Source organism: Periophthalmus magnuspinnatus, chromosome 15, assembly GCF_009829125.3.
Source record: "Periophthalmus magnuspinnatus isolate fPerMag1 chromosome 15, fPerMag1.2.pri, whole genome shotgun sequence".
Lineage (NCBI taxonomy): Eukaryota > Metazoa > Chordata > Actinopteri > Gobiiformes > Gobiidae > Periophthalmus > Periophthalmus magnuspinnatus.
In genome coordinates this window covers 22,083,116-22,105,879 of record NC_047140.1, presented here as the reverse complement: position 1 = coordinate 22,105,879, position 22,764 = coordinate 22,083,116, and the positions used below count along the sequence as shown (strand labels likewise).

Sequence of the window (22,764 nt, the reverse complement as noted above, 5' to 3'; positions counted from 1 at the left end):
AGATAAGCAGGTGGCAGAAACTCTCATCAGAAAAGCATCTAAAAAGAGCAACTAAAAACTGACTTGAGTTCAAAATCTCAATGAAATATATATCAAAGCATGTACTACAGGTTCTTTGACCCCGTGTGACCTTTACCTACTCTGCTTGGGAGGAATAAAACATATAGTCATCTGTTTTGCATGGGCCATGATATACTTGTACTTTACCGGCTTTAAGGATGTGACTAACTTGAAGCTTGTGGTCAGTACAATGTTTACGCCTGAACTTCCTCTCCTTGACATGCCGGCGCTGTCCCCCGCTCACTTCATCCAAAACAAAAGATCAAAGCGTTTTTTATTATTCCTTTCAAGTTGAAGAAATGCATCCGTGTAACAGCTTGGCCACAGTCTGTTGTGTTACGCGTGTTAGGGATGGAAGTCACTGAGGATTTTCAATTGATACAAGCCCAAAATAAACATTAATATAACTCATCGCACTTAAGAGGTCTTTATTAATAATTGAGTGGGTGCGTCTAAACCAAGAGTCATAATTTGAAGAATAGTTTCAGTTTTTGTTACACTTCAAAATTTTGTGACATAAAATACATAGATTTGTACATTTTGTGCAGTGAAACACACAGCAGTTATGTACAATAGAGCCCCAGTTATCCCTAGAAGTTTAACTGTAGTTACAAAACAATATAGAAACAAGTGTAGCGTTGTAGGCAAAAAAAATAAATAAAATAACAGTAGATTTTACAAACTCTAAGAAAAAATACATACATACATACAAGCAATTTAACACTGTCTGAATAGATTTTCATAATTGCAATGTAGCCTTAACTTAAAATTATTTTAATCTTACAGGAATAGTTTATCTGTGAAATTAAATTATCAAAAGTTTATAAAGGAAACACACATATATCAGGATTTATTAAATTAAAATCAGTTTGATACAGTCTTTGCGCCTTCAATATTAATTTGCCTAAAATAAACAGATTTTTTTTTTTTTTTTAATCTCATCAAAACACCACCAGAGGATTTGAAGTGCTGCATTAAAATAGAATTCCAATAACTAAACTCAAAACATTTATTTGATCCTAAATAAGAAATACAAATACATTGTGTATTTCTGTTGGCCAAAACCAGTAATCTAGATTTCCAGTTGATCTGTCGAAATGTGTATGTTCACTTAACACAGAATATTTAGATAGAAAACTTCTATTTGTACAGGTCAATATTTCTTTGTGTTAAGTGTAGTGTACCAACATGTCTAAATTGACTTTAAGCTTACGTTTAAAGATATGTCATGATATCTTGAGAAGACTGGGTTTAACAGTCTGGGTTAATGATGGCATTTGTAAATTTATTGGATTTTCTTTCACCAGTAGATGGCAGAAACCTGTTCCCCCTCCCCTCACTTGGCCTTTGTTTAGGTTCACCTGTGCACTCTGGTCTTCTGTCGGCTGGCACTCAATCAGACAGCAGTACATTTAGTGGTGTTTAGGAATACAACAGGGCCGGGTCAGCCAGTCTAATTACAGACGGTAGTTTTAATATGCTGAAATGCAACACATTTTGATTCACTTCATTAAAGAGTAATTGTCCAAAAAGGCAGTATACCTGATTAAAAATGTGAAAAACAGACCTCGTTAATTTCAAACAGTTTACAATGGTCCAAAGTTTTTCCTCACTCCCCTGAGCATAATTATTCACTGTGATGAGTTTTTAAGTACTTTTCACAACTCTCAGAGACCAGAGAGGGGTTTTGCCATCACAGTAAAGCTAACAATAACTAGCATACAAACACACACTTCCTGATTATCAGACAATAAAGCTCTTTAGATGCAGACAGCATGTACCAGACAGGTTTTGACCATAAGAGCCTTACACAATGTATCTGTACTGGGCCAAAACAAATTTTGGTCAAATACATGGGGAAATAATCAGGTACAGGACCTTTAAGTGCTGGCTGGTCTGAAGATAAGTCTGTATTTTAATCACAATATTGTAGAGATGTAAAGAGTAAAATGCCCTTTGTAAATCAGGGATTAACTGAACCATTTTGGATTTTCTAAAAGACCCTAAATCCATCACATCTCTTTGCAAATATATTTTTCAGATATTAGCAAAAAAGCGTTTTAAAGATAACACATTAAGGTCATAGCACTACTTCCACAATGAAAGCTACCATTAAAACATCTGTGTGAGAAAACTTGTCATAAATGTACATGGTAAAGTAAAGCTGAACAATATGTACAAAATGGGGTCAAAAATACCTTCAAAGTTTAAGTTTTCAAACAAAGCATAAAATGTCCACAGCAGTTTCACAGCAGCTTCTCTCCCACTTTTCTCTTTGATTGTTCAGTATTTACAAGTCAATGGCACAAAGCTGGTTCATATATTACAGTTGAATGTGCATTTCAAGCTACACATGTTGAAAGCTACAAATGTGAATTCAAAACAATTCATTTTTCAAGAAGAGAAACTGTGTAGTGATAATCAGTACTATTTACAATATTTTTAACAAAGCGTGATTCGAAGGATGAGCAACACTGCTTGCAATTAACTGGGGCTGCACAATGTATCAAAAGCTGATTACTTTCTTTCACACAAATCACCAATACACAATGTCTCATTTCAAAGTACACATAACCTGAAATAACCCAGACTTCAAAATAGGAACGAATCAGAACTAAACAGGACTAAACCAGATCTCAATCAGGTCTAACCCAGGACTACATAAGTTGATCTTTTCTGGTGGGGGTCTATCACCTGCTTGTCTCCATGGAGATGCTATATCTTTGCCTGGAATGTTCCACACTATAGTATTCATTTGATTGTGGGTGTTTTTTGTTGTTTTTTTTTGCTCAAAAATACCTTTAAAAACATGTATTCGTGCTGTGAGCGGGCTTGTCTGTCCACAGATCTGACTTGTAACCTAACCAGGTGACTCTGCTCGTTTTTGAGGAGATTCATAAGTGTAATGCAATACTGTGGAACATTCAAAGCAAGGACGAGCACGTGGTGTGCCCTTCACCGGAGAAGTTACACCGAGTCCACTGACATAGACACAGATGTACCACTATTTCAATATGATTTACAAACAAAAATGGGATATGACAGATGGGCATAGGTCTTGTTACTATGAGACAGTTTGAGCCTAGTTACTTCATGCTGCTATTCACCCATGCAATACTGAATTTACATGGTTGAATCATAAAAAAAAACTAATGTAATAGTTACAGTAAGCCTTGTGCCTCAGAGGAGTCCTGGGTTACACCTAAATTTAGCCCACATATGACCTGGTTCAGCCATGGCTAACCCCTAAATTATTCAAGAGCCTTATTTTCCCCTCACATTTTAACACACAAGCACATTAAGCAGTTATTTTCAAGATGTGGAGAATAAAACTTGGAAAAGGAGAGTTGAAATATGAATCTACTTACCTAACACAGATTGTAGCAAAAATTTTAAACGATAATGTCAGTTCCATAAAAGGTGTGTCACAAATATATTTACAAGTATTACAGTGCCAGTATTCTTATATCAATTAGATTACTGAACTTGGCCATTTATATTATCATTATCCTTTTTGTAGAGCTACATAAAAATATCTAGAGATTATCTATAATTATTGTGCATGTTAATTTTACACTGAGCACATCTGAATCCAAGTTATTTCATTATCACAATAGTTATTTTGTGGAGCCCTAGTTAATTTATTACTAAACCACAGTCAAACCAGTGTTGCCTGCTTTTTACCCATAATATATTGCGGTAATGTCGGGTGCTTCAGGGGCCCCAGGGACATCCACAGGGGTCCCCACAGGCCTGTTTCCGGCCCCAGAGCAGGTGTAGCTCCTGGGCCGAGTGCTGAGGCGAGGATAGCATGTCCAAGTAACACTCCTTTTCACACAGCCAGCCCGCGTCCTGGGAAAACAACAGCAGAAAACAGTCAAGTTTGAAAATCGCAATTTGAATGGATGCAATTAGCAAATCACAAAGGCTAAAATTTTTGAAGCACCATCATTTTCTCCACTAAGTATTATGTCTTATTCTGCAAAAAAAAACTGCTAACACTGTAGTTTCGATCTGTTAAAAGATGTGATTCTTGTATTAGTTTGTCAGTTCATATTTCAGTCTTTTTGACAGTCCTTCTGGATGTGGTAAAGCGTGGAACAGGATCTTATTTTTTAAATATAAATCACAAAACTAATCGCAATTGCAATGCTCATAAGAAAAGGTACAATAAGATATCTTCTCCAAATCGTTCAGCCCTAAAGTTCACGTTCTAGATGCCCCCAGCAGGTGTTTGAGAGAAATAAAAAGGTCCTATATTACACAAAAAGGATTCTTGTGAGCTTTAAGTCATGTTATAATGCTCTTACAGCCACAAAAACATACCCGGAGTTGTGTTTTGTTTCATTCACACATGTTTAAGTAACCCTTTATCATTAGTCTCCAAAGCTCAAAATGCTCTGTTCCACCTTGTGATGTTTGGCTCCACACACCTGCCATCACAGCCTTTTGGCATACAGTCCTTTGTGTTTTGATAATCACACCACATTCGGTAGCTATTGTGAAAAATTAAATTCCCTTTTGTTTCACGTGAAAAGGCCCAGTAATTACAGAGATATTAACCATAAACCCGTTCAACAAATCTGCAATCTGACAGTCAAACAGAAAATTCCACCATAGAATTCTGACTTTTTCAGCTCAGTTTTAAACTATTGGGATTCTGAAATGTCCTGACAAACAGCATAAAGTAGACAAGTTCTGTTTCATAAATATAGATTGATCACTATGAGAAAAAGTGACAGTATTTCTCCCATATCCCTCTGACCTACCTGATGAAACATGATTCGAGTATGTCAGTCAACAGAGACATGTTACTGTATAATGCATGTTCTCAGATCCTATTATTTCCCATGTTACTGCCTGTCAGCGCATAATAATCCTATGTGCTGTATAATAAATGTCAGAGAAGAAAGAATTGATAGAGAGACGGCAAACACATTTTGACCTCGTCTCACTGAGGATATTGGTTTAGCCAAATATTACCTTGAAAAACATCTATTCCTGTAACGTGGTCTGGTAGTGCTGCCTGCTTATCTTCATGTTGATGGATAAGTCTAATGCCATACTGTGGAGCATTCCAGTAATCTCTATGGAGACAAGCATCTAGCAAACCCTCCACCAGAAAAGTTACAGTGTTCCTTTAAGTCTGGCCTTTATTTGAACTCAGTATCTCTGCAGTAGTATCAACAAGTTTGCAGCAGATCTTTGTAGGTTTGCTCAAGGTTACAGCCAGTCCCAATAGACAGAGATGGTTTGTTCAGCAAATTAAATGCACTTTCGCCAATTATTCTCAAGACAAACTTAGGTACTGACCACAGCAAGAAAAGAAACTTACCCTAAGAAGTTGTTTTGGGCCAATTCAAACAACAGAGTTCACTGACAGTCGCACTAGTAAAAACATATGCCTTTTCCATAAATCTTCAAAGCGTCAACAATCAGAATTTTGTGGTATTTTGCCTATGTTTTTTATATTTGCTACACATTTTATGCTTATTCTTTGGTCTGTTCCTTTTCTCGCCAATTTTCTTTACTAGTTTACTCTTTAGTTGCTCTTTTGAACATTTTGTGAGTTTGGGAACCATCACTTTTAGTCGAATCTGCTTTCATTGTTGCTGAATATGCCATTACCTTGGATTGGGCACTTTTTTGGAAAATGCGTGATGTTGGTATGAATCAAATCCATTTTGTTTCCGTTAACAAAAATGTGTCCAAAACCTTGTCTCTGCAAGGCTGGAGTTGAAAATTACACTGAATCTGTATTGATTGAAATAACATATTCACGATTACCTTACCTCTCAGCATAGCTCCTGATTAGTTAATCAGCCTGTCCTGCCCTCCAAATGATAGCCAAAGAAGAGGAGGGCACAACATGCAGCAAACTTAATTAAAGTTTAAGATTATCCTGAATTATTTTGTATATTTTTTAGATAGATAAGATTATATAGTGGGGCTGCATCAATTAATCAGAATTATTGTGACTAATCAACTATTTACATAATTGTTAAAAACTTTGGACTAAAGACTTAAACACACCATTTGAAAACAGCATTGTTATTAAATCAAAAGGAGACAAGTGTATGTGTATGTGTATGTGTATGTATATATATATATATATATATATATATATATATATACACATACATACATACATACATACATACACACACACACACATACATATACTTATTCCTAAATAAATTACAATTTGTAAATATTATCAAGAAGACTCATTTTGCATTAAAATAAAGTAATATTATTATTATTAATCATTATGTACAATTAGAACATAGGCATTGTACGAGAGTTAGCCTTGGGTTAATTTACATCAGCAGTCCCCTGGCAGGAAAAGAACAGCCCACAAACGTGTGACAAAACACGGACAAGTGACAATTGGTTGAAACACATGTATACACAATACATTAATGCATGTATACATGCACTAAATCTAGCACACCCTTACATACAGAGACAGACACACACACATTCACACACACAGAGCCAGAATCTTTCAGGTGCAAAATCTAAAATTCATGTCTACAGTTTTAATTGTTTGATTAGGTTATTAAACAATCAACCATATGCAAATAAATGGTAACAAATGCTGTGTCTTTTTAAAAAGTTGCATCTAAAAATAATCATTAGTTGAAACAATATTGTACTGTATGATGCATGATGTAAAGATTCTATAGTCACCATTTTCTGTATAAGCAGCTAAATGAGAAATACATTGAGACTATCATATATAATCTATGTATTTTGCAAAGCATTTTATTGTGTATCAGCTAGTGCAGAAACTACAGACAGGGTCACCTCCTTTTATCCAATCAGCCACATTGTTCACCAAGGATTATGGGAAACCAACTGCCTGACAGTATCCCAGACACTTGACTCTCTGTCGTGGTGCATTTTCAAGAGTTAGAAAATAACTTAAAGTAGGTGGAGATGGGGAAAAGGAAACAACTGCATGACACTGTGATGCACTATCACAGTGGCAGAAAGGACCAACGGGGCATGGCTAATGGGTCAAACTAAAACATGACTCTTGCTACAAAATCAGGTACAGGCCCTTTAAACCTACTGTTTTAGGAGCCATTTTATTCTTATACAAAACTGCAACTAAAAAGACTAAACAACTACTATTAGTCTTTAAACAACCATTTAGGGTTATATGGACTTGCAGACATATCCAGCTATGCAGCAAGAATCCATTAAACTCTCCTGGATCAAAGCAGTGGTCTGGACAAGCACCAAAACTAATTAATTTGTCCATGGTCCAATACTCATCTTCTTTAATCTCATTTTTTATAGTGGAAAAAATAAGACTGCAATTTGATAATCCACTAAGTTAAACACATTTTTCACAGTAATGTAAATATAAAATGTGATAGTCTGTCTAACTAAAAGCTCTTTACCTGATATTTCTGGGGTCCAACAGCTGCCATCCAGATGCCCATGCTCACATCCTCTCCCTGAAAACATCACACTCACTTTAAGTAAACGAGTTTGTGAATTTACATAACTATCTGCCTCCACAGATTTAAAAGTGCACTCAGTGTGTAACATTTCTGGTAGAGCGTTCGCTTTTTGTCGTCTTCATGGGGTTGATATTACTTTGCTGTTCCTTAAGTCGATCTATATTGTATTAATTCAATTTCAGGTGTTGTTATTGCCCAAAAATCCCTTAAAAAACATGCATTGTTATTGTTGGTTGGGCTCGTCTCTCCACAGATCTGACCTGTAACTTAACCTGGTGGCGCCCCCTGCTTGTCTTCATGAAGATAGACAAGTTTAATGCAATACTGGTTAACATTTCCAGCAAAGCAATGACGTCTCCATGATATTATAATTTCAAACTATTTCGATACTAAGGAATACGCTTGATACTCAATACAGATTTCGATACCACCGTAATATTTTTTAAAAAATGTTCCTTTTTAGACCATAGCATGGAATTTTCAACACAAAATAATTAAACTAAATAAATAACTAAAACTGTTCCAATCGGTCAAACTTTTTCCAGTTAATGCATTTTTTAAATATCGATGCATGTTCAAATGAGTATCTAGTTTTGATGAGTTTTTTTTTATTTTTTAGTGTCAATTAGTATGTGATTTTTAATACTTTACAACCTTACTCCATGGAGATAAACAAGAAGCAGGCCCTCTAGTAGAAAAGTTACATAATGCACTTTAAAACCACAGTCGTCATCTTACTTTCATACCTGGTACGCCTTGAGTTTCTCTGCATTACTGGCCAACCATTGAACAAGATCCCGGGAGACCACGTACCCGGACCCACAGGCAAACGCGGGATACGCCGGGCTCGGGTACTCCAGCTCCTGCCACTTCCCGATGCGGTCCACTGCCCAGCTCTGCCTGAAACTGGGGCAGAGACAGTTAGCATCACATCTGCCTGCACATTCACCTGACCTTTGTGAAATGTGCATGCTGTTTGTCTAGCCTTTTGCTTCTATAGTTCACATGAGTTTGTAAGTTCAATTCAAACCTGCAGCAAGGGACTAAAGCAAAAGTGTGTGAATTAGGGGTGGTTGGGATATTTGTATTGGTGATATCAGAGGGATTATTGCGCACATCCAAGGCAGTCTGATATAAAAGAATTTCCGTGATAATAATAGTAAAATGAATGGACACAATTAGCAAATCACAAATTCTGCAGTTTTTGAAGTACCATAATTTCCTCCACAATAACAAAATATCCTGTATTATTCTGCTTGAAACTTCTAACCCTACTGATAATTAGGACCTTTTTTTTTTTTAAGCTGCCACAGTTTCTGTCTATTCATGTCTTTTTTTGTTTGTCTTTTTAAACAGACTAGTGGTAATCAAAGAACAGCTAGGCAAAACGTCTACACATTTGGATATACAAACATTGCTTTATATTATAGATTTTTTTTTTTTTTTTAAACAACAATAATTCAACAGTGAATTGATGAAATTAGGTACTACTTTACCTCAGTTTTTGGCCTTGCTATAGATTTTTAAATATATTATAGTTTGTATATGTAATCTTATAATTGACAAGCATATTGCATTTTATATTATTGTATATTTACAAATCCTATAAGCTTTTGGTACATTTTTGGCTTTCTATTTTATTCATTCATATTTTAATTATTACTATTTAACTAGTGTACCGGTACATAAGATTAATGGTACTGTCCCTCCATAAATATAGTCAAGGTCTACACCACAATTATAATTACCTAATAGCTCAACTTCATCAGCTACACTTTACTTAGCCAGATATATTATTTATGTTACTGCTGTGTATTCCACTATCACTTTTGAGCTAATGCACTTCACTTTGTTCTGTGTGAACTTGTACATCAGATAATGAGTCATTCAGTGTCTAAAAGCAGAGGTGGGTAGAGACGCCAAACAATGTACTCAAGTAAAAGTACCATTACTGCAGAATAATATTATTCAAGCAGAAGTACGAAGTAGTGGTTCAAGAAGAGTAACTGAACGGAATGTGACATCTAATTTATATAGTGGCATTAACATAATTGGAAGGACAAAACATGAAATAATGCACAAAAGTTACATTTTTCTTTCCTATTCTATCCTTTGAAAATACAAATCATAACTGAAGGGGTGGTGCAAGAAATGTTCAAAGCATTTAAAATTATCTACATAAAATTCTAGGATAGAATTAGATTAACTCGCAGTGGAAAGAGTAACCAAAAAGTACTGTTACACTGTAAAGTATATATTTCAAGAGTAAAAGTATGGTGTTTGAAAACTACTCTGAGAAGTGCCATTTTATTTAAGAGTTACTTAAGTAAATGTGACAGAGTGCTACCCACCTCTGCCTAAAAGCACAAGGCCATACCCATGATCCTTCACTGTATAATACTCACTTGCCCCACCAGAAGTTGCTGCGTTTAAGGGCCTTCTGGTCAATCTTTGTCAAAACTGCGTCCACATCGATGTAACAGTCATCATCGGTCTTCAGCAGGAGGTTAAAGTCTGCGTTTTCCACAGACCTGAAACACAGGGGAGCTTGTGACCTTAATTAAGAAGTCCAAATTCACATTATTCCCCAAATCTCAGAGTGAAGTCACATTCAAATACCAGTGTAAAGGGCAAGAGGAGGCCGTATAAAATGATACACTCCAGGCAGTTCAAGAGCAAGAATGCTTGATATCTGAGGGGGGTAGTTACATTTGCCATTTACACATATAATAAGAATTCTACCTGAATACAAAATGAACAGCATTTATGTCAAATCTAGCATGTTAGTAACAAATAACCTTTTTTGAGGAATGATTAATCAGACCAATTTTGAGAACAAGTACAAAAATGTTCATCATATTGTAAGTATAAAAACATTTTGTAGAAATTTTACTTGCATTTAAAATATAATTGGGGGAAGGAATAATTTTGGGTTTAAACATATGTGCTTGTGTTCAAAATGTTAAGTTGTGACCACAGACTGTATAAAGAAGTGGACGTCACCCATAGTGTTCAGCTTCAGTCAAATGAAGCTCATCAAGTCTTGCAGTTGTAGGGGTGAATTTGCAGCCACATTTGGAATTCCGACTGCGAGTATTATAGCAACCAAAGAGCCAGTCTGGAGCGAAGTTAACGCCCCTTCCCGCCTGCACCACTGGTTTGGCAGGAGACGGGTGCTTAGCAACTCTGTCAATCAAACCTGTTGCTAATGCTAGTGGGCACGACCTCAAAGAAGGGAAAGAAGTCGCTTGATTTGTCTGTTATTAATGTTCATATCTTGAGTTACAGACACAATAGAGAAATAAAAATACCAAGACCGACAAGCTTGACAGCCGCAGTTACAGAGAGAGGGATGTAAAGTGGAAAGTAAATAGGAGCCAGATTCGATGGACCTGGAAGCGCGCTCAGGCTCACTTCCTATTTGGAACATGTCGGCCAGCAGTTTAGCTATGTCCATTTATACATACAGTCTATGGTTGTGACAACGTGTGAAGAAACAAATCATGCCATTTTATGTTTTGTTTAGTTTTTCTAAGCCAAAATAAGATTTCAATTTATCGATGTCTGGATAACATTTTTTGCGTAGATGTAATCAAATACACTACTACTGGTCTTGAGATACCAGTTTCACTTGTACTTGATAGATGTTATGTTGAGGTACAAATATTCTTACTTTTACTATAATTGACCTTACCCTGTCAGCCGCTGGGTGGTTGCTGCGACTCACAGCTGTATTTTTTGGGGGTGATTGCGGTGCAGATTGTAACAGAGAGCTTTTTCACAGTGAACGCCACACTTTCATTTCAGACGGCTGATTTCCTCTGAGGCCCGGCCAATTCGGACTCAAAGAATAGGAGTCATTAGCACTAGGGCTGCACTGGCTTTCACAGATTTATCATTACTATGGTTTAGTCACAAATGCAATAACTAGAATTAATGTTTCTATTAGGAGACTTTCATTTAGGATTTTAACGATAATATATAAACTGAAAATGTACTCAATAGTTTACAGATTTGGTAATTATTCCTTTCTCTAATAAGTTTTCAAGTAGCTGTATTTAAGTACTGTTATTGATTGCCTCTTGCTGTGGACTAGTAAGTACAAGGAGCACTTTGTTTTGAATTAACTTTTATGAGAAACAACCATATTCACAGTTATTCAATATTGCATGTTTGTGATGATCTGAAGCCAGTTAAGGTTAGTGATTTGTGCCGGCAGAAGATATTAAACCTTATAATTACTGACCATATTGACCGGGGCAGTGATATTAAAGGTGCTTCATATCTTTCTGGTGTGGTGTCTGCTTATTAACTTATCCATCTTGCATTTATTCATTTACAGGTACATTTAGAGCTAAAATACCTTGAAAATCTGGCTCTCCATAGATCTGACCTGTAACTTGGCGTGGTGGCAGCTCCTATACTAGAAAAGTCTGTTTAACTATAACCCAGGAAAACACAAATTTGACCTTTTGACACTTACAACAACTGATTTCTAACAATAGCTGTGAATAGTTATTGAAAGCTGGAACAATATAATTTGGAATCAATATTTGTTGGGTTTACATTTTCTTTGTAAAAGTGGGGAGATTTGCCATTTACTTATTCGTAGCAGCTCAGGCCTTTTGAATGATACTGTCTATTTAAAATGGTTTACCGGGATTATCTTGTCTTATTGCACATAGAGTAGTTTCAATATTATCGTTTATCGCAGTATATATCATGCTTCAAAGTCTGTTATCGTGACAGGCCTAACTGTGACACTTTGATATCGCAATGTTTAAAGTCTAATACACTAAACTGAACTGCTGAGCCACACCGCCTAAATACAAATACAAGACAATTCCATAAACCATGATCCTTTCCTCATTTCATTTTTTATTTCAGCCACATGTAGAAAATAAATTACAGTTGTTATTTCTACAGCACATTTCTACAGTTTTACAATACTTGTACAGTGGGATTTTTTAGGCATTGCTACTAGGGATGGGCTATTGATCATCGGTGGTATCGGAGGGTTGAACCAGATATCATGTTGGATAGCTGATATTTTTAGCAAATATTTTTTTCACTACTCCAGTCAGTGATAAGTAATACATTTTGTTATTTTTTTTATAAAAGGGAAATGTTAATTTCTGGTCCTTACTACAAATTTTAAAAGCCTGATATCGGTATAGACCCATATTGGTAAATGGCAAAAAAAAAACCCAGAAAAACAACTTATAGACAAACATCGTGGCTCAAAAACAAAACAAAAAACCCATATCAGACCATTCCTAAATGCAACATCCCTCTCTGTGACGGGACTCACCACTTGTAGAATTGCAGTAGTTTGGTGGGTACGTTTCTGTAAGTGTCCACCACATCCACAAACACTATGTCTCCATGTCTCAGACTCTCCTGCTCCAGGGACACGTCCTCCTGCCTCAGCCTCAGAACGTGCTCCTCCATCCGGGCCGGACGAGCTCGCAGCAGCCCCGCTAGAGCCTCACCATCTGTGGAGAGGAGAGTGGGAAGATATAGAGAAGAATAATAATAAATATGAAGAGAGTTTTTATTCTTGTTTCTGCTCGGTAACTCAAAAGCTTTAAATATATAAGGACTAGCGTTGCCAAATAAAATTGAAACACAGAAATAACTTTGCAGCAATTAATCTGAATTACACATACCAAAAGAGGCTCTCTAGAAGCTCTCACTATGTGTCAACCTATATTTGGTTAAAAATGTACTAACTAAAATCTCAATGTATAATTGAAAGAATCATTTGACTAGTAGCAGAACTAAACAGATGTGTATTGAAAAAAAATAGTACCAAAACTAGATACTCATTTGAGTAGGTATCAATACTGAAAACAATCACATAACTAGAACAGAACTGGACCTTTTGTGGTTTTAGACTGGTCATCACTGTCGTATCAAAACTAGTATATGGATAATTTCCATATTCGAATCTGGTTTGAAAACTAGATTGAAATTTTAACATCATAACAACACTATTCAGGACACTAATAAAACCTTTGGCTGAGGGTTATTAGTGTTACTATGATACTAAAATTTCAAACTCCATTTTGATACTAAGAAATGGACTTGATGCTCAACACTGATTCAGACGACACAATGATAATAAAAAACACTCTTTGGACAATAGAATGTGATTTTGTACTTTCTTTTATATTACCATGCCATCTTATGTCTGTGTGATCCCTCAGTGGTCCAAGTATGTTCCATAGTGGTTCACAGGCCTATACTAATCTATGTGGTCTTATACTTGATTTATCTTATACTTATATATATATTGATAAGCATAAGGGCTATAAAAACACCCACTTGCCTTGTCCAAGGACACAACAAGTACATACTGGGGAGAGTGGGAATTGAGCCGCAAACCATTTTAACGCTGCATTAGTGTTATTAAAAGTGATTTGACGAGATTCTGAAAGCTGGAAATCTGATTTAAATACTCCTTAATCATAAGAGAGCAGAGTAAAGTGTTTTGCCCAAGGACACAACCACAGCATGTCAGTACTGTAATTAAAATGATGAATTTAACATGTTTGGTGTCATTTCTGTGGAGAACTTTTTTTTTATGGAGAAAGACTTGTTGAAAATGTAAAAATAATTTAATGATTATATCCAGACAACATCAGCTCATTGTTGTATTATGCTATTAATCATTTTGTTATTGCCAATTTATGTTCTTCTAAATGAAAACACGGTGCGAGCTATTCACTAAATCTGTTTGGGAAATACATAATAGCAAAGAATGGGCCATTAGTTTGTATTCACTGATGAAGGAATTTAATTTCTTTGTTTCTCAATGACTAGAAATCCATTTCATAAAAGACCTGCACATAAAGGAGGCTAGATTACAATAAGCACGCAGCCTACGACAAGGAAGACATATTCCCCATTTTGCGTGTATGCAAGAGCCCCAACAAATAAAAAACAAGCTAATCTCTTAACCTGCCAACGTGAACAATGTTTTTGAACTCTGTCATCTGGGGTTGTCCTCAAACATTTGGCTAAAAGATGATAATAGATTTCATAAATATCTCTCAATGAATAAACAAACCGTAAATATTGAACGTGAAACCTCCAGCCAAACCAGGGAAGCCGAGAGCACTTCTGTGAGGCAGTATGCCCTCTGCTATCTGCAAGGCACAGAGTCTGTCCTTTATAAATGAACATGCTTTATTTGACTTTCTGAATTAATTATAATGGGACTTACAGAGGAGAACTTGAGAACTCCTCCTCCATCATTGAGCTGCACAGACGAGGCGTTGACTGAAGTTAATCCAGCGGAGTCCAGGCTTTCCCAAACCAAAGTCCCCTCGAAACCCTAATATATCAAATATATACCAATAAATATCTCAAATACCAAATGAGTATAACAACCAAACATGTATAAACTTTTACATTATGATATCTAATAATACATTGCCCTTGATGCTTTTCACTCAAATTAGGAGCACTATGCAATTTTTCTGGTGGTAGTTCTGCCACCTGCTTGTCTCCATGGAGATGTTAGTGGTTTGCCTGTTATGTTTTACAGTATGTATGGCATTAAACCTATCCAGCTTGCATCTTATTCAACTGCAGGTGTTATATTGCCGTGGCCTGTCACTTGGCCTGGTGCTGCCACTTGCTTGTCTCCATGGAGATAAATGCCATACTGTGGAACATTCCAGGGAAAGTAACCATAAGTTTGAGCTGGTGGTGATATGATTTATAAGCAAATCTGAATGTTTTTTCCATATCACCCACTTCTAATTAGATCGATATGACTGTGTTGGAACTGATCTCCCAGAGCAGACAGTGCAGCTTAGTGGCCAGTATATCTGCTGATTAGATGTAGCCACATATATACAGTCCTTTATATATAGGCACTGGAGGAAACAGCATCATGCAAATACGAGCAATATGGATCAAACAGTAACTTTGGGCTTAAAGAGCTCATTTTACGCTATTTTCTGACCTATGTCATGTTGTTTCCTCATCAAAAACATACCTGGAAATGTGTTTTTAGACTGAGTTTGAGTCACCTCTGAAATCATTTGGATGGAATTTGAAATCTCTACTGAACTGAAGGTAAAAAGTTTAACTACCACTACATGACATCACAAAGTGGGACAGAGCATTTTAAGATTTGGAGCTGTTGATTAATAAACCAGGTTTGCTTAAACATGTTAGAATGAAACAAAACACAACTCCAGGTATGTTTTTGAGGAGGTAACATTATTATAACATGGCTTAAGGCTCACAAGAATCTATTTTGTGTAATATAGGATATTTAATGACCAAACATTACTTCAAACATACTGAAAGACACAATGGGTGAAAATATAAAATAAAATAAAGAGTATCTTTATTAGAAGTGAGCTATCTATCAGTTCAAGTAAACAAGTTATGGAGGATTACCACTTTAAATATAAAATGCTAATGCTAAATGCCAACTAATGAAATAACATTGAGGTCTAAACTACAGTATTACAGTATCAGCAGGGTTTCTACATAAAACCTATAGCAGACAGGAAATGGCTGTTTATAGAGCACATTATGTTACTCAATTAACTAAAGTCTGTGGTTTCCTAATTACAGCCATTTAAAATCACAATTTTGATTAGATTTTTCACTTGACCGGGCGCAATGTTATGGCTGATCTCTATAACTGTTGTGGTCAGCAGAAGTGTTGAGTCTGACCTTAGGCAAAATGAACTGCTCCACTGGTTTGTACCACACTCCGTTCACCAGGGCCCCAGTGCTGATCGAGCTGAATCGTGCAGTCACCACAGCCTCCTGAAACACACACAACTTTTACCCCAAAGGAAAACGTCAAAAAGACTTTCTTCTTGCAAACTTTGGCCACAATTTTCAGCTTTTTCCAAATAGTATTTGCTTTTCTTTACTTCCACAAGAGGAGGAATGCCACAGGGACCAAACTCTGTCCTGCTGCAAACAAGTTCTTCAATAGTTTGTTTTGACCTGTCCCTAAAAAAAAAATCAATGAGTAGCATTTTTCTTTCTTTCATTAAAGGTGGCATTTCCCATAGGTTTATACTGAGACTTTGGTGCTACAGGCAATCCTGATTTAAGTAAGTATATTAAATACCATTTTTAGAAATGAACTAGTGATTCTCAAACTGCAGTGCATGTACTACTAGTGGTACATGTATTGCATTCTTTGGACAGCTCTTCAGTATGTTGGTACCAGTACATCTAATTTGTATCCACTTTTTTCATTTAGCACTACAGTGAGAATGATGTAGTCCACTTTTAGACTTGGTTTAGCCCTAGATTAAACCTGGAATAATCTTACATTTGTATATTCTTGATTTAGATCTGGTGGTACACAGAAAACCAATTGTTGTCTTTGGTGGAACTTGGTGTGAAAAGTGCAATAATGAAAAAGTATAATTTATAACAGAAATTGATTGCCCAGTTTGTTTTAGACTATGGAGGAAAAAGATTAGACTATGGAAGAGTCCCATGGTTAAATCAATTTACAATTTTCAGTTCATCTGTTAATATATTTTTGTCACATTTGGACTACAAAGCTTCCTTTTAATATTTCAGTGTTTTTGGCAAGCCATTCAGCTAAAAAATATTACGCTCATCCTAACAGCTCTAAAAGCAGCATTTTTTATGTTGAATGACAAATATTACAAATAAAGACTTGACTCATTTCATTTTTCAGATTTGAAAACCTGTTGGAAAAATGTTGTCTCTAGTTTTCTAAGTTTGCTTTTGCACAAAAATATAAATCCACATTCATTTCTCTTCTTGCTGCCCGTTTCTACCAAAACTGCCTATACTATCTCACTGAAGGCAATAAACTATATCCCCAAGCATCAAATATAGAACATTTTACAAATACTGGACTATAAAATGTGTCTTTTATCATAGCTGAGCACTCCTCCACTGTCCATTATCCCAAATAGACTGTTGTTTTGTATCTGTAAACAGTGCAGTAAACAGGAGCAGTGTCCTCCAGCTACCCCCAGGCTCCGAGCACCGAGCAGACTACATTACACCCCAAGGTACACAGCGAGTTAACAGGCCCAGACAAATGTTAGGGGACACAAATATCTGTCATTTTACCGTGATTGTGAATAGTTTTATATGCTGTTAAAGTATTTTCCTGTCATTTCAATTATTTTCAGTCAGCACAAGGAAGGCATAAATCAGAACCAACTATTGCCTGCTTCTATATTGTGGGTTTAAGAGTGGAGTACAGGCCAATAAAATGACAAAATGTACCGGTAGATCCAAATAATTCATTTTGAGTAATCATTTTACACTTTTTATGTTGACATGTTGATTCTAAGGCCTCTAGTAAATACAAAGAAATGGATAGGGACAAGTTATAATTGTTGACATACCCATTTTGTGGTTTTATGTAACCATTTTTTTTAAAGTAGTACATGAATTCTTGTTTACAGTGTTGACAAGGTAGTAGAAAAGCAAGAAAATGGACCCTGTCCCTTACAGACTGCCTCGATTATGTGCAACTGTTTTTCATGACCTATGTAATTTTAACATTGTTTGTTTGTATGTACTTGTTTTTGTAATGTGCTGCCTCTTGGCCAGGACTCCCTTGAAAAAGAGGTTTTTAATCTCAATGGGACCTTCCTGGTTAAATAAAGGTTAAATAAAATAAAAAAAATGTCTCTTATAGAAATTATCAGGTTTTTCCTGCCCACATCTAGGCCTGTCATGATAATCACTATATTGACTTATTATTTAATACGAGAAGCTAGAACAATATTTTTTGGGGGTCAATATTTATCATTTATCTATTATGTACTTTTTCTTTGCACTACTGGGAAATTTTTTTGGCTATATGATAAGCTTATGATTAACCATAAAAGGTTCAAACTAAGTACTAAAGTGTTTGATTCTGCTGTTTATTTACTGCAGCTCATAATTTTTTGAACAATATTGTAGATTTAGAATAGTTTTTGTGGTTGAAATCTACTCTTGGGTTATTGTGTCAGTGGCATAGATTAGTTTCAATATTATCGTTTATTGTCTATACTTACTTCAGCAATATATCAAACTCAAATTTGTTATCGTGACAGCCCTACCCACATCTGAAAATGTGAAATTTTCATCAGTGTTACCTCTTGGTCAAGTTGGAGCAACTTCACAGTCACATTGGTCTGAGGCTCAGAGAGGGTCCCGCTTGGAAACACCCCCAAACGGGTGATCACCACTGGATGCAGCACCTTAAAGTCCAGGGCGATGACTGAAACATCCGATGAGAGCAGAGCAGAGGGGTCTGACAGCTTCACAATCTCCATTTCTGAAGACTGCCCCGTGGCTGGGAAAGAGGTACACAACAAAGACACTTGAAAAATGCACTTCACGTTACATTTTTGGGAAATAGTTTCTCACCAAACCCTTTCTTGAACTGTGTACTTATCTAAGGTTAAGGTTTACCTAATAGTCCTACAAAGGAAAATTTGTAATATCCTATAATATGCACTTAAAAGTCAAATATTATCGAGGATATTTTCACATGTAAGATTCAGAAAAAATAAACTCATCAGCCAATTGTGTCCTTCGCGAGCCAGGAATCAGTTTTGTACCAGCCTCTTGACCATGGACACTATACAAGAGCTCCAGAAGAAAGGCTCTGACCAGGTCCTCTCACTAACCATTCAAATCTGTCCCTCACTAAGATTACAGACTTAACTAAAATCCCGAAAAATGAAATGTTCAATGTGTTTTAACTTTGTTGTGAGTGGTCAAAACAATATTCCTCCTGATTGTATTCTTTTTAAACAGAAAGTTGAAATAATGCTAGTGGTCACTGTAGTTCAAATATGTTATGTTATTATCTCTTAATGTGTCTCTTTACTGTCATTACTCTTAAGTGAATCAGTATTTGAGAGTGGAAGAATTTACCCAATCTATAGGCCTGTCACAATAACACATTTTGTATTTATTGTGACAGGCCTACCTACACGTGAAAATTGTGAATCTATGCCTTAAAAGCCAACTCCTGTTCTTAAGTACGACTTCTTAATCAGAAAGAAGTAGTGTATATACACATTACCCCAAAGACAAATACAGATAGAGATTAAGGCAGTTTTTAAAATAGCTCTAAATTTCATTTTCCTCCCACACAAATTCTGTTTCTCATTTCTAAGTTTAGATGTTGCAGCAAAGAAAAGGAAGAAGATATTTATGTTTTTCAGTCTGACCAAAGGAAAGTAGAGTTAGTATCAGAGAACACAACAGACTGGTAGGGCTGAACGATTAGAGGAAAATACCCAGTTGTGATTTTTCTTTGATTGTAATTAGAGTTGCAAGGGTTCTGTTCAAAGTTTAAATGCATCCATGAGAATTTACAAAAAGACTTGAGCAGAACTAAAATACAGGGTTTAGCAGTTTGCATGCAAAATAAAACAGGATATTTAAATACAAAAATTGGCAATTGGCAATTGGTTTAAGCAGGTAACCACAACAAACCTGCCTTCGAGAGGAAAGAAATTTGGCATAATTTTTAAACCAGATATTCTTCCCAATAGCACAACCTCTTCACACTAGTTTTGGAATAGTATCACTTGTGAATCTCATTAAATGTTATTACAGAACAAAATATTGTACCACAACCTTATGCAAGTCGAAAACACCACAAAATACAATGCCAAAATTTAGTGTCTTTGTGAAAAATGATGGTATGGGTGATGATGGTAAATGGGGTATTTTTGTTACCAATACAGATTACATTACATCAATCTGCACTCTACAACCACCGCTATGTAACTTTTCTGAAGGAGGCTACTCAACTTGTTTGCCGAGATGTTATTGCTTTGCCTGAAATGATCAATTGCATGGCTTATCTATCTCCATGGAGACAAGCAGGTGACGCTACTGGACCAAATTACCGATACCAGATCTGTGGAGAGATTAGACCGCTCAGTAAAAATGCACTTTTTTCACAGAAATAAAAAACACCTATGATTGAATAAATGCAAGATAAAGCCATACCGTGGAACTCTGTCCTCAGTCATCTGACACACGCAATTTCCCTTCAGAAAAGTTACATAGTGTGCCTTTGATGTATTAAAAAACAAATTTGTTTTGCAATATAAAATGTTGAATAAAACGATATTAATGAATTAAATATAATTGCATACGCTTTATGATAACCTATGTCAAAATCATGTCTCATTCTCGTCTCTTCTTGAGCAAAGCCCCACCCTGCCACGACATCAGTCATTCTCAGATTTCAAACATGACAACTCACAGTAATTTCATAAATAGGCCATTTTCTTACAGACAATGTTCCCTTCCTTTAATTGACTAGACTTTATGGTGCAGTAAAAACTAAATGCCTAAATTAAGAGTCTCTTTCTGCTCCTATTCTATCTCTGACTGCAGTTTAAGATGAACAATTACGGCAATATTAACCCAATCTCCTTGACTCAAAAAGCCCCATCTGATAAATCATGTTTGCAAAAAGTAAGCCATTGATTTTCTTTGTATAAATCTGTCGTAGCTTGTGCTCCAGTGAGATTCAAGTACAATGACTGAACAAAGGTTTAAAAATGTAGAAAATGCCATAGAACTTTTAGAAATGATCTGCAGATGACGAGTAGACTTAGAATAAGGCTGCTAAACAATTTGGAAAGAAAAAAGACAGTGTAATCCCTCATTTGTCCAGGAGTGGTTCAATGTAGAGCAGGAATCCTAGTGACTCAAGCCAGTAGCATCAAATTGAAAATGGCTTCTGGATGGGAGCCGAAATGTTTTGGCTGCAAAAAACAGATGACTACCACTGAAACCTTCTAAATTTGGAAAGAATAATTAACTTACTTTCCTGACAAGAATGCACATTTTGCGTTAATAGTGGGCTTCAGTTCAAAGTGTGCCTTTTTTATTTTATATAAGAATACGAACTGCTAAACCAAGAAACCCAATTATTTGTTCTCCATGGAGATTTTAGTGCTTTATCTGGAATGTTTCATAGCATTGTTTCAATGCAGGATACACCAAGAGAGGAGACCCTGGTCACAGTAAGAGTGCAAGTTTTTGAGCAATAAACACATTCATAATTGCATTAATTGAAAATGGACAAATTTAATGTCATACCATGGTATATTCCTGGGAAATCAAAAATCTTTATGGAGACAGGAAGGTGACAGACTATTACCAGAAAAATTGCATAGGGTACCTTTAAGATCGGATGTTTTATGGTTTGCAGAGAAAATTGGGTTATTTGCATTTGTATTTTTTATGATTTTCAAATAACTATAAATGGTCATATTTTTATACAGCGCTTTTCCTCCTTCAAGAATCTCAAAGCACTTTACATCAAGAAACCACTCACTCATTCACACACATATTCATACACCAATGTACGCAGACACTGGGGGCGAGGTGGGTTAAATGTCTTGCCCAAGGACACAATGATGTTTATGTCAAGAGCGAGATTCAAACCGCCAACCTTCAGATCAGTGGACAAATTCTCTATCAACTCTACCCAAATATATTATGCACAATCAAATCAAAATTATATAACACTCATGTACAAAGCTCACAAAACTAAAACCACGAATAAATAAAAAAAAAAAAAAAAAAATCAAACATGCTAAAAATAACCATGTTGTTTCAGCCAAGTGAACTTTTCAGTTAGTTTGCTTTCAATAGGCGATTTGATGCCAGTACAGCACGGCGCATCACAATGACGAGAAATGGGAAAGTGTCCAAGTTCTAAAAACTGACAATGACAGAAAATAACCAACCATTTCTGTGCAGATGAGAGGCCTCGTCCTTGTTGCCGGAGCCATGTTTTCACACTCAATGGTGGAATAAGACCTTGGATGACACTCAGTTCTTGGTGTTCGTTCTTATATATAAACTATAGTGCAGTCGCTTTTGTAAAGTGCTATTACGGCATGTTTTTGACCCTGTGTTAGCAATTAAACAGAAACTTCTCTTTGGTTCACTCATAACTGCAATTGGCACAACATGGTAATATACAGCAGAAACATTTCTTAAACATTATATAACCAATGTAATGTAGTTCATTCTATGTCAAATGCCTTAGTCCAATCAATTGTCAACATCCATGGGGACAAATGATAGTTTAACAAGGGGGTATTGTGCAAATTCAACTTTTTGGAGCTTTCTACCAGGTTATAATGTTGTTCCCTCATCAAAAATATGCCTGAAGTGCTTTTAAAGGTCGTCCGTGCATGTCTGAGTAATTTTGTGATCT

At 36.0% G+C, this 22,764-nt stretch overlaps 1 protein-coding gene across 1 annotated transcript in view; it reads right to left on the bottom strand.

Annotated features, from left to right (window-relative positions):
* Positions 1-472: 472 nt before the first annotated feature.
* Positions 473-22,764, bottom strand: part of b3galnt2 (beta-1,3-N-acetylgalactosaminyltransferase 2) — a 37,028-nt gene continuing 14,736 nt past the window's right edge. Inside the window, exons 4-12 of the mRNA XM_033980255.2 lie at positions 18,656-18,855; positions 16,236-16,331; positions 14,764-14,874; positions 14,608-14,686; positions 12,847-13,030; positions 9,941-10,066; positions 8,282-8,441; positions 7,473-7,529; positions 473-3,912 (exon numbers count right to left, since the gene is read on the bottom strand). Coding sequence (XP_033836146.1) covers positions 3,775-3,912; positions 7,473-7,529; positions 8,282-8,441; positions 9,941-10,066; positions 12,847-13,030; positions 14,608-14,686; positions 14,764-14,874; positions 16,236-16,331; positions 18,656-18,855 — 1,151 coding nt within the window. The 3' untranslated portion in view covers positions 473-3,774. The remainder of the gene's footprint in view (positions 3,913-7,472; positions 7,530-8,281; positions 8,442-9,940; positions 10,067-12,846; positions 13,031-14,607; positions 14,687-14,763; positions 14,875-16,235; positions 16,332-18,655; positions 18,856-22,764) is intronic.